Below are 13,523 nucleotides of genomic sequence, written 5' to 3'. Positions count from 1 at the left end.
TTACCTTCCGTGAATTTAATTTAGGCCTGGAACACTGACTAAGGTTAAAAGAGTCTGTTGAAGTGGTGTGTTATGGCTGCACTGGGAATGAATGTGGGATAGCCTAACTAACATACCGTCTGGAGAGGGTAGTAGGGACCTCATGGAGGGCTGAGATCTATTCAGGAGGGCTGAGATTTAATCAGGAGGGATGAGACCTAATCAGGAGGGCTGATACTTTCTCATCATTACCACGTCATCAAAGACGTTTGTATTTGTATTTATTATGTATCCCCATTACTGCCAAGGCAGCAGCTACTTTTCCTGCGGTCCAGCAAAATTAAGGCAGTTTTATATATATATAACTGCCTTAATTTTGCACGTAATGTGATGTGATGTGAAATATATTATGAATGTATTGTAATTTAAAAAAAATAATATATTATATATATATATATATAATATATATAATTTTTTTAAAATTACAATACATTCATAATATATTTCACATCACATTACGTGTGTTCCCATAGGTCCCTACTCTACTACCACATATCCACAACATAAAATCCACGTGTACGTGTGTGTCGTCATCATAGACTCCACTTGTTGAAACGTTATTAAAGGAAAACCTAGGGCCCAGTTCAAGCTAGATGGGTTTATGTGTCTAGCTGGTCCTATCAGATATAATAACCACGACAACCATAATGCGTATATAGCTGTGACGCAATGTGGATCACGCAAGGCTTTTGTTCCAAAACTTTTCCCTTTAAAGTGCACTACTTTTGACCAGAGCCATATGGTCTTTGGTTGAACAAAGTGCAGTATAGGCTATAGGGAATAGGGTGCCATTTGGGACGGAGTAAATGTGGATAACTCTTTGAGAGAGTGCCCTCTGTCATGGCCTGTGAAACTGGGCCCCTTCTAAAAAGGGCTTTGGGAGGATCTAATTGATTACAGAACGGTTTAATGGACAGATGTACTGTGACTGAATAAAAGTACCTTTTTTTTATGAGAAACAAATATAACTTTTTCACACGGGCAAACTAACACTGGGAAAGTACCAAACCCACATTCTGTACATTTAGATAATGTTTATCACTATTGAACACTGTATATTGAGAATTGGGATATCGGGAATGGGATATTTGTTATTGGTTATTGGGTATTGGGAATGGGATATTTGTTATTGGTTATTGGGAATGGGAATGGGATATTTGTTATTGGGTATTGGGTATTGGGAATGGGATATTTGTTATTGGGTATTGGGAATGGGATATTTGTTATTGGGTATTGGATATTGGGTTATTGGGGTATTGATATTGGGTATTGGGTATTGGATATGGGGTATTGGGCATTGGGTATTGGGTATTAGTTATTGGATATTGGATATTGGGGTTTTGGATATTGGGGAATTGGATATTGGATATTGGGGTATTGGACATTGGGGTATTGGGTTATTGGGTATTGGAAATTGGGGTATTGGGGTATTGGGGTATTGGGGTATTGGGTATTGGATATTGGGTATTGGGGTATTGGAAATTGGGGTATTGGGGTATGGGGTATCGGGGTATTGGATATTGGGGTATTGGGGTATTGGGTATTGGGGTATTGGGTTATTGGGTATTGGGGTATTGGGGTATTGGGTATTGTGTATTGGATATTGGATATTGGGTATTGGGGTATTGGATATTGGATATTGGGTTATTGGAGTATTGGGTATTGGGGTATTGGACATTGGGGTATTGGGTTATTGGGTTTTGGGTATTGGGGTATTGGACATTGGGGTATTGGGGTATTGGGTATTGGGTATTGGGTTTGGGCTATTGGGTATTGGGTATTGGGGTATCGTGGTATTGGGGTATGGGGTATCGGGTATCAGGATATTGGATATTGGGGTATTGGACATTGGGGTATTGGGGTATTGGACATTGGGGTATTGGGGTATTGGGTATTGGGTATTGGGTATTGGATATTGGATAGTGGGGTATTGGAGTATTGGGTATTGGGGTATTGGACATTGGGGTATTGGGTTATTGGGTATTGGGTATTGGGGTATTGGACATTGGGGTATTGGGGTATTGGGTATTGGGTATTGGGTTTTGGGGTATTGGGTAATCGTGGTATCGGGGTATGGGGTATCGGGATATTGGATATTGGGTATTGGTATTGGGGTATTGGGTATTGGGTATTGGGGTATTGGGGTATCGGGGTATGGGGTATCGGGTATCAGGATATTGGATATTGGGGTATTGGACATTGGGGTATTGGGTTATTGGACATTGGGGTATTGGGGTATTGGGTATTGGGTATTGGGTATTGGATATTGGGGTATTGGAGTATTGGGTATTGGAGTATTGGACATTGGGGTATTAGGTTATTGGGTATTGGGTATTGGGGTATTGGACATTGGGGTATTGGGGTATTGGGTATTGGGTTTTGGGGTATTGGGTAATCGTGGTATCGGGGTATGGGGTATCGGGTATCGGGATATTGGATATTGGGTATTGGGGTATTGGGGTATTGGTATTGGATATTGGATATTGGATATTGGGGTATTGGAGTATTGGGGTATTGGGGTATCGGGGTATTGGGGTATTGGGTATTGGGGTATTGGGGTAATGGGGTAGTGGGTATTGGGTATTGGTATTGGGGTATTGGGGTATTGGGTATTGGGTATTGGGTATTGGGTATTGGGGTATTGGATATTGGGGTATTGGGTATTGGGTATTGGGGTATTGGGGTATTGGATATTGGGGTAATGTGGTATTGGGGTATTGGGTATTGGGTATTGGGTATTGGGTATTGGGTATTGGGTATTGGGGTATTGGGTATTGGGTATTGGGGTATTGGGTATTGGGGTATTGGGTATTGGGGTATTGGATATTGGGTATTGGATATTGGGGTAATGTGGTATTGGGGTATTGGGTATTGGATATTGGGGTATTGGGTATTGGGGTATTGGGTATCGGGTATTGGGTATTGGGTATTGGGTATTGGGGTATTGGGTATTGGGGTATTGGGTATTGGATATTGGGGTAATGTGGTATTGGGGTATTGGGTATTGGGGTATTGGGTATCGGGTATTGGGTATTGTGGTATTGGGGTTTTGGGTATTGGGTATTGGGGTATTGGGTTATTGGATATTGGGGTATTGGGGTATTGGGTATCGGGTATTGGGTATTGGGGTATTGGGTATTGGGGTATTGGGTATTGGGGTATTGGGTATTGGGGTATTGGGTATTTGGTATTGGGGTATTGGGTATTGGGTATTGGGGTATTGGGTATTGGGTTATTGGGTATTGGGTATTGGATATTGGGGTATTGGGTATTGGGGTATTGGATATTGCTATGTCTTTTGGGTGACTGACATTGGACATCAACAATCTGTAATTGTATGACGTAGGCCTGTTCCTGATTATCTTTTCTCCAAACGAATGGAAATGAAACACAAAACTGCATCCAGTGTAAAGCATTATTGTACGTTGCTATTTACAGCATGGCTTGAAATAACAAAACACAGGGTACTGTGCTTAGACCACTAACAGAACAAGACTCTGCATAACAATGAAACAACCATATAAAAACGGCTGTTTTCTCCCCCTAACAGAGCTTCCTCATTAAGGAAATGTTCTCCTTGTCTTGCTTTAAGAGTGTCCACTCCATCGCTTTGAAGAAACTGGCCATTCTAGATGCTTATCGGCAGATTTATTATAAAATGATAAACATGCTCCCAAAGACTCTCCTCAGTGCATTACAATTAAAGTTGGAATAGAGTTCAAAATGAATACTCTGTGAGAGATAGAGAGAGAGAGAGAGAGAGAGAGAGACAGAGAGACAGAGAGAGAGAGAGAGAGAGAGAGAAAGAGAGAAAGAGAGAGAGAGATTTTTTTGTTATATATAGGACAAAAAAATACTTGAAATGAGTTCCAAATGGTATCCACCCTATTCCCAGTATAGTGCAGTACTTTAGTGCACTATGTGAAGAATAGTGTGCCAGCAGCCAGGGTAGAACAGGACTGTCCCAGCAGAGAGAGAGAGATCTCTCCTGTCCTATGATATAACTCCACACAGTCCGGCTGCAGAGATGTCTTTGTTGTCCTCTGATCTACCTACCACGAATGGCCAAGTCTGTAGACAGAGAGAGAGAGAGAGAGAGAGAGAGAGAGAGAGAGAGAGAGAGAGAGAGAGAGAGAGAGAGATCGATTGAATAAATAGACAGGATATATTAATAAATATTGCAACAACAAAAAAGGCAGCAGGAATAGGAATCATATTTGATTTATCATCATGGTGTAACAGTATCTTAGCCTACGTAATTCAGTCACACAGTAGACTCATCAATGGTCTGACTCTCACCACCCCTTTCCGCAAAAAACTATGGATGAAATTTGTTTGTTGCATTTTCCTACACATTTTAGACAGCACATTTTCCTACACATTTTACACAGCACATTTTATCTACATGCAATAGTAATGAGTTGCTCTGGATAAGAGAGTCTGATAAATGACCAACGTTTAAACGTAAAAAAATAAATAAAAAAAATATTATAGACATTTGTGTCTTTTATACCCAAGTTGACAAGGTGAAGTCTGTGAACAGACAGAGACATTGTCTAATATATAAGGCTTCCTACCAGGTTGACAGGGTGTACAAAGCTGCTCTCGAAGTGGTTGTCTTGTAGTAGCTGTCGTAGGTGTGATATATAGCTCGACGCTAGTCTCAGCGTGTCCAGTTTGGACAGTTTGGTATCGGCCGGTACCCACGGCAGGCACGTTTTCAGTCTTGAAAACGCTTTGCTCAGCACCCTCATCCTCGCCCTCTCTCTGGCGTTTGCGGCGTTCCTTTGCGTCTGCCGACCATCTTTAGGATGACCTCCTTTGAAAAGTTGTTTTCCTCCGGCAGCGGTGCTGTGCGATCGCTTGGTTTTGACTTGGTAACCGTCGTCAGTACCGAACTCGTCGTCTGAGTACTCGGTGGAAGTGTAATGTCTCTGTGCAATGTTTCGTTTGGTTTTGATGCTTTCTAACGGTGCGTCAGTCCGTTTATGACGTGTCTCAATGTCCTCTCCATCGCTTACAGAGCCCGTGGACATGTCTGCCTGTTTCACCTGTGCCCTGTAGCAGGACAGGGGAGTCACTGGAGAGTTACAGGTGGGATATCCCTTATTAAACCACCTCTACTTTGATACTATTTCTGTCCATAGGTGGTTTTGAAATAGACGTTTCCAGTTCTTCTGATCCAGGAATGTGAAGGCTGCTTCTTCAACCAAAATGAAATGGGAAAAAAAAGGATTTAAAAATGTCCTTTGTTGATCCGTCTCATCCTCAGATGTCAAAATGACATTCCTAGTTCAGGAATGCTGCCATTGTTATCATGTAGTTTGTCTTAGCCTACCAGTAGATCGAAAGTTTAGTTCAGAATGAAGTGTGTATTCTCTTAACCTCTATTGTATAGCGAGTCAAGTCTTTGTAAAACTGAAACCTGCCACACCTCTCATCCGGCTAATTTAAGTGTCCTGGAATTGGCAGGGTGACAGTGTTTTCAGCAACATTTCCCCACCCCTCTCTCTCTCTCTCTCCATCTCTGTCTCTCTCTCTCTCTCTCTCTCTCTCTCTCTCTGTCTCTCTCTCTCTCTGTCTCTCTCTCTCTCTCTCTCTCTCTCTGTCTCTCTGTCTCTGTCTCTCTGTGTCTCTCTCTCTCTCTCTCTCTCTGTCTCTCTCTCTCTCTTTCTGTCTCTCTCTCTCTCGCGCGCTCTCTCTCTGTCTCTCTCTCTCTCTCTGTCTCTCTCTCTCTCTCTGTCTCTCTCTCTGTCTCTCTCTCTCTCTCTGTCTCTCTCTCTCTCTCTCTCTCTCTCTCTAAACCACAGTGACCTTTCCTCCAGCATACTACACTTTGGTATTGGGGATGACTGGTTACTCCTTTGTTACTGATTAGGCATCTATAAACAATGTATGACTGGGACATTATCTGGAAATAGGATTATGGTAGAATTTCCCAGATGTTCTGAAATTGTTTCCCAAACAATACATATTTTCTGGATCTGTAATTCCGTCCATTTCTCAGACAATCGAAGGACACACTGTGACCTACTGGACTGCACTGTAGTGTAACAATACCTAACCCAACTGCCTACCTCATCCCCATATCTTTTCTGCTTACCTATCTGCTCTTTAGTACACCATTATTTCTACTTGCTCATCTTCATCTGCACATCAATCACTTCAGTGTTAATTTGCTAAATTGTAATTACTCCGATACCATGGACTATTTATTGCCTTACCTCCTGACGCCATTTGCACACACTGTATATAGATTTTTCTATTATGTTATTGACTGTACGTTTGTTTATGTGTAACTCTGTGTTGTTGTTTTTGTCACACTGCTTTGCTTTATTCTTGGCCAGGTCGCAGTTGTAAATGAGAACTTGTTCTCAACTGGCCTACCTGGTTAAATAAAGGTGAAATTACAATTAAAAATTAAAAAAGGTAATGATAGAGGTTTATTTATCTACTGGGACAGGGGCAAAGTGAAAACCTACAGTACCAATTCTGGGTCACAAATGGCTTCCTATTCCCTATATAGTGCACTACTTTAGACCAGAGCCCTATGGAACCCTATTCCCTATATAGTGCACTACTTTAGACCAGAGCCCTATGTCACACTATTCCCTATATAGTGCACTACTTTAGACCAGAGCCCTATGGCACCCTATTCCCTATATAGTGCACTACTTTAGACCAGAGCCCTATGGAACCCTATTCCCTATATAGTGCACTACTTTAGACCAGAGCCCTATGTCACCCTATTCCCTATATAGTGCACTACTTTAGACCAGAGCCCTATGGCACCCTATTCCCTATATAGTGCACTACTTTAGACCAGAGCCCTATGGCACCCTATTCCCTATATAGTGCACTACTTTAGACCAGAGCCCTATGGCACCCTATTCCCTATATAGTGCACTACTTTAGACCAGAGCCCTATGGCACCCTATTCCCTATATAGTGCACTACTTTAGACCAGAGCCCTATGGCACCCTATTCCCTATATAGTGCACTACTTTAGACCAGAGCCCTATGGAACCCTATTCCCTATATAGTGCACTACTTTAGACCAGAGCCCTATGGCACCCTATTCCTTATATAGTGCACTACTTTAGACCAGAGCCCTATGTCACCCTATTCCCTATATAGTGCACTACTTTAGACCAGAGCCCTATGGCACCCTATTCCCTATATAGTGCACTACTTTAGACCAGAGCCCTATGGCACCCTATTCCCTATATAGTGCACTACTTTAGACCAGAGCCCTATGGCACCCTATTCCCTATATAGTGCACTACTTTAGACCAGAGCCCTATGTCACCCTATTCCCTATATAGTGCTCTTTACTGATGTACATAAAAAAAATAAAAAATCAAATGTATTTATATAGCCCTTCTTACATCAGCTGATATCTCAAAGTGCTGTACAGAAACCCAGCCTAAAACCCCAAACAGCAAGCAATGCAGGTGTAGAAGCACGGTGGCTAGGAAAAATTCCCTAGAGCCATTACAGTGTACTGTGAACAAACACTTCATTTTACAGCAGCTTACTTCATACACTTCTAGCTTGTTGTCAGAAAACGTTTCAGAACATTCCTCAGTATCCTCATCCTAGTTCCTCTCAGAACATGCCTCAGTTTCCTCATCCTAGTTCCTCTCAGAACATGTGTCAGTTTCCTCATCCTAGTTCCTCTCAGAACATGTGTCAGTTTCCTCATCCTAGTTCCTCTCAGAACATGTGTCAGTTTCCTCATCCTAGTTCCTCTCAGAACATGTCTGTTTCCTCATCCTAGTTCCTCTCAGAACATGTGTCAGTTTCCTCATCCTAGTTCCTCTCAGAACATGTCTGTTTCCTCATCCTAGTTCCTCTCAGAACATGTCAGTTTCCTCATCCTAGTTCCTCTCAGAACATGTCTGTTTCCTCATCCTAGTTCCTCTCAGAACAATCCTCAGTTTCCCTCATCCTAGTTCCTCTCAGAACATGCCTCAGTTTCCTCATCCTAGTTCCTCTCAGAACATTCCTCAGTTTCCTCATCCTAGTTCCTCTCAGAACAATCCTCAGGCTAGCTACAGTAGATGGCAGTATACAGCACAATCAAATTGATTGTGTAGTGGTATGGGAGAGAAGTACACTACACCAGCCATTCTCCAACCTCTCCTCTGTGACCCCCAGCCGTTCTCCAACCTCTCCTCAGTGACCCCCAGCCGTTCTCCAACCTCTCCTCTGTGACCCCCAGCCGTTCTCCAACCTCTCCTCAGTGACCCCCAGCCGTTCTCCAACCTCTCCTCTGTGACCCCCAGCCGTTCTCCAACCTCTCCTCTGTGACCCCCAGCCGTTCTCCAACCTCTCCTCAGTGACCCCCAGCCGTTCTCCAACCTCTCCTCAGTGACCCCCAGCCGTTCTCCAACCTCTCCTCTGTGACCCCCAGCCGTTATCCAACCTCTCCTCAGTGACCCCCAGCCGTTATCCAACCTCTCCTCAGTGACCCCCAGCTCTCACATGTATTTTAACTATTGCACAGCTAGCACACCTGATTCAACTACTCCACTAATTATCAAGCCCTTGACTCGGTGAATCAGGTGGGTGAGCTATTTCAGGGCTACAACAACATTGTGAAATGTCTGGTGGTCCCGAGGAGTTGTCTGAGAACCCCTGGAGTAGTGTACATCTCTCCCGTCCCATGGTCCCACCCTCACACATCTTGTTCCCCTTTGGTAACAGAAATGTCTGAAGACCTTATCAAAAGAGGCTAATCCTGTGTGCGTTTCACAGAGAGATTGGGTTACCGCAGATGTAGCGTCCTTTCACACGCGGCCCACGTGCTTCGGCCACAGCTGTCAGCTTTTCCCATGACATTTGGAGCACTGGCATGACTAGGGCGTGGCAAGGGGGTAGGGGTTAGAGGGGAACCCTGTGCTTTATCAGGGGATTCCCCAATGCAGCATTATTTTTTATATTTTGTATTTAACCTTTATTTAACTAGGCATGCAACTGTTGTATTGGTGTCTTAGGCATGTCTTAGGTATTGGTGTCCTAGGCATGTCTTAGGTATTGGTGTCTTAGGCATGTCTTAGGTATTGGTGTCTTAGGCATGACTTAGGTATTGGTGTCCTAGGCATGTCTTAGGTATTGGTGTCTTAGGCATGACTTAGGTATTGGTGTCTTAGGCATGACTTAGGTATTGGTGTCCTAGGCATGTCTTAGGTATTGGTGTCTTAGGCATGTCTTAGGTATTGGTGTCTTAGGCATGTCTTAGGTATTGGTGTCTTAGGCATGACTTAGGTATTGGTGTCTTAGGCATGACTTAGGTATTGGTGTCTTAGGCATGACTTAGGTATTGGTGTCCTAGGCATGTCTTAGGTATTGGTGTCTTAGGCATGTCTTAGGTATTGGTGTCTTAGGCATGTCTTAGGTATTGGTGTCTTAGGCATGACTTAGGTATTGGTGTCTTAGGCATGTCTTAGGTATTGGTGTCTTAGGCATGTCTTAGGTATTGGTGTCTTAGGCATGACTTAGGTATTGGTGTCTTAGGCATGTCTTAGGTATTGGTGTCTTAGGCATGTCTTAGGTATTGGTGTCTTAGGCATGACTTAGGTATTGGTGTCCTAGGCATGACTTAGTCCACATTTTGCTTTATCAAGGGATTCCCCAATGCACCATTGTCTGTGTCCCAAATGGCACCCTATTGCCTATATGTAGTGCACTACTTTTGACCAGAGCCCTATGGGGAATAAGGTGCCATTTTGGATGCAGTTGTTGTATCGGTGTCTTAGGCTGCTTCCTATTCTTGTTTCCTTTCTTTCATCTGCAGTGCAACCCGTTTCTCAACCCCACTCTCAAGTCAAGCCAGAAGCCTTAACCACAGATCTAGGATCCATTCTGCTAAAAATTTAAATTGTTAGACACATAGCCTAAACATCTTGAGTCTATGTTTAGCAGAATTCTTCTGTGAATAAAGTTTCATTTAACTAGGCAAGTCAGTTAAGAACAAATTCTTAATTACAATGACAGCCTACCAGGGAAGAGTGGGGTTAACTGCCTTGAACAACATATTTTTTGGACAGATTTTGTCAGCTCAGGGATTAGATCTTGCAACCTTTCGGTTTTATAGTCCAACGCTCTAACCACTATGATACCTGCCACCCCAGTGATGCAGAAGGGCAAAAACAAGCATCTAAAAATGCTCTTTGGCTGCTCTTTGAGTGGTCTGGACAACTTGTAGATGAGCGAAGGTTTTTAGGAGCCAGAAGGCTCTGGGAAATACATTGGCTATTAAAGACACATCGTAAGAAAGTTCTAACGAGGATCTTAACACTATGAAGGCCGCTGGGTAACAAGGCCCTGAACTTGATTTCACCCGTCCATTCCGCTCAGATCAGAATGATTACTGTGAAGTGGAGATAACCTTCTCCCCACAGCAACACAGTCAGAATCATCCTCCTTGTTCTGAGGAAATATTCCCAGTACATCAGATATCTATCTATGAGTAGTCATGTAATTCCCTCCATAATTGGGTTGAAATTGTGATTTTATTACAATAGCAACGCTGTGCCAACGATAATCTACAAGGCACAGCTGAGATCCATTCTCCATTGTGGTGTCAGACGGGGCCATGCCAAATTCACTAGAAAGATAAAGGGATGGATGGATGGAGGGGAAAGGATGAATGGAGAGATGGAGGGATGGAGGAAAGCTACTGTACACCGCTGCTCTCCACAGTATCTAGACAGCTGATTGGAGGAGAGCTACTGTACATCGCTGCTCTCCACAGTATCTAGACAGCTGATTGGAGGAGAGCTGCTGTACACCACTGCTCTCCACAGTATCCAGACAGCTGATTGGAGGAGAGCTACTGTACACCGCTGCTCTCCACAGTATCCAGACAGCTGATTGGAGGAGAGCTACTGTACATCACTGCTCTCCACAGTATCCAGACAGCTGATTGGAGGAGAGCTACTGTACAACGCTGCTCTCCACAGTATCCAGACAGCTGATTGGAGGTTGTCTAATTCACACCAGGACTACCTCCCAAATGGCAGCCTATTTTCTATATAGTCCACTGCTTTTGACCAGAGCCCTATTGGCCCCCTGGTAAAAAGAAGCGCGCTACATATGGAATAGGATGTTACTTGGGACGCATCCCCAGCACTCCACTGAAGCACCTGCCTTTCGCCCAGCGTGCTTCCCAGGGTTCCATTATTCCCTTCAAGAAAATGTCCGTTGCTATTTCTGAAGCTTGACATTGCACTTGTATGGTTAAAATACATTTATGAATTCATAGACACACCATCAATTAGGTATATGTGACTTGTGGCTTTTAGGATGTTTCTGTTGTTACATTATCCCTTCTGAGATATAGTGTTAGAGGAAGTTAGAAACTTCACAGACCCATAGGTGTTACTGATCTGGGTTTAAACACCCTTTGAAGGCTAAATGGTAGTAACACTAGCGAAACTGCAACAGCCCCACTCAGTGTTGGTGTATATGGATTGTTTGCTGCACATAAGGCTTACATACAGTCACTGTTTCCCTTTCTCTCTTAGGGCACTCTCTCTTTTGTTCATTCATCAGTGAGAGGGCAATACGTTTCCTGCACTCTGTCTGTCAGCTCCGTATTTCTCAAATTTCCCTCTGTCTCTCTCATTGGTCAGGAATGCTTCCTGATCCAAGGACACATTCCCATGCTTCTGTTAATCCCACTCCTTCTCCAACCGTTTTCCACATGAAAACTTCAGCAGGACCGTCGGGAGTACCTTGAACTTATTTATAAAACAAATCAATTCAAACTTTATTTGTCACATGCGCCGAATACAACAAGTGTAGACATTACTGTGAAATGCTTACTTTCAAGCACTTAACCAACAGTGCAGTTCAAGAAGAGTTAAGGAAATATTTACCAAATAAACTAAAGTAAAAAATAACACAATAACATAACAATAACGAGGCTATATAGAGGGGGTACCGGTACCGAGTCAGTGTGCAGGGGTACAGGTTAGTTGAGGTAATTTGTACATGTAGGTCGGGGTGAAGTGACTATGCACAGATAATTAACACTGAGTATCAGCAGTGTACAAAAAAAGGGGGGGGGGGTATCAATGTAAATAGTCCGGTGGCCATTTCAGCAGTCTTATGGCTTGGGGGTAGAAGCTGTTTAGAAGCTTCTTGGTCCTTGACTTGGTGCTCCGCAACCGCTTGCCGTGTGGTAGCAAAGAAAACAGTCTATGACTTGGGTGACTGGAGTCTCTGACAGTTTTATGGGCTTTCCTCTGACACCGCCTGGTATAGAGGTCCTGGATGGCAGGAAGCTTGGCCCCAGTGATGTACTGGGCCGTACGCATTACCCTCTGTAGCGCCTTAAGGTCAGATGCCGAGCAGTTGCCATACCAGGCAGTGACGCAACCGGTCAGGATGCTCTCGATGGTGCAGCTGTAGACATTATTGAGGATCTGGGAACCCATGCCAATTATTTTCAGTCTCCTGAGGGGGAAAATGTTTTGTCGTGCCTTCTTCACGATTGTCTTGGTGTGTTTGGACCATTACAGTTCGTTGGTGATTTGGTCTTGCTCACACTGAGGGAGAGATTCTTGTCCTGACACCACACTGCCAGTTCTCTGACCTCCTCCCTATAGGCTGTCTCATCATTGTCAGTGATCAGGCCTACCACTGTTGTTTCGTCAGCAAACTTAATGATGGTGTTGGAGTCGTGTTTGGCCACGCAGTTGTGGGTGAACAGGGAGTACAGGTGGGGACTAAGTACACACCCCTGAGGGGCCCCAGTGTTGAGGATCAGTGTGGCGGACGTGTTGTTGCCTACTTTTACTACCTGGGGTCGGCCCGTCAGGAAGTCCAGGATCCAGTTGCAGAGGGAGGTGTTTAGTCTCAGGGTCCTTAGATTAGTGATGAGCTTTGTGGGCACTATGATGTTGAACGCTGAGCTGTAGTCAATGAATAGCATTCTCACATAGGTGTTCCTTTTCTCCAGGTGGGAAAGGGCAGTGTGGAGTGTGATTGAGATTGCGTCATTTGTGGATCTGTCGGGGCGGTATGCGAATTGGAGTGGGTCTAGGGTATCCAGGAGGATGCTGTTGATGTGAGCCATGACCAGTCTTTCAAAGCACATCATGGCTAACGACGTGAGTGCTATGGGGCGGTAATCACTTAAGCAGGATACCTTCGCTTCCTTAGGCACAGGGCTATGGTGGTCTGCTTGAAACATGTAGGTATTACAGACTCGGTCAGGGAAAGGTTGAAAATGTCAGTGAAGTCACTTGCCAGTTGGTCAGCGCATGCTTTGAGTAAACGTCCTGGTAATCCGTCTGGCCCTGTGGCTTTGTGAATGTTGACCTGTTTAAAGGTCTTCCTCATATCGGCTACCGAGAGCATTTTCACACAGTTGTCCAGAACAGCTGGTGCTCTCATGCATTCTTCAGTGTTGCTGGCCTCAAAGCAAGCATAAAAGGCATTTATCTCATCGGGTAGGCTCATATCACTGGGCA

General features: G+C 44.1%; 1 protein-coding gene across 1 annotated transcript; it reads right to left on the bottom strand.

The window, feature by feature from the left end:
• Positions 1-3,795: 3,795 nt before the first annotated feature.
• Positions 3,796-5,405, bottom strand: LOC115195186 (musculin-like). The gene is made up of 2 exons (XM_029754982.1): positions 4,617-5,405; positions 3,796-4,110 (listed from the first exon to the last, which is right to left on the bottom strand). Exons 1-2 carry the CDS (start codon positions 5,073-5,075, stop codon positions 4,033-4,035), a joined length of 537 nt encoding a protein of 178 aa, XP_029610842.1. The 5' UTR covers positions 5,076-5,405; the 3' UTR covers positions 3,796-4,032.
• Positions 5,406-13,523: the final 8,118 nt, after the last annotated feature.

The sequence above is a fragment of the Salmo trutta genome, chromosome 6, assembly GCF_901001165.1.
Source record: "Salmo trutta chromosome 6, fSalTru1.1, whole genome shotgun sequence".
NCBI lineage: Eukaryota > Metazoa > Chordata > Actinopteri > Salmoniformes > Salmonidae > Salmo > Salmo trutta.
The sequence above is the reverse complement of the archived record's forward strand: the minus strand, read 5'-3'. Positions and strand labels throughout refer to the sequence as shown.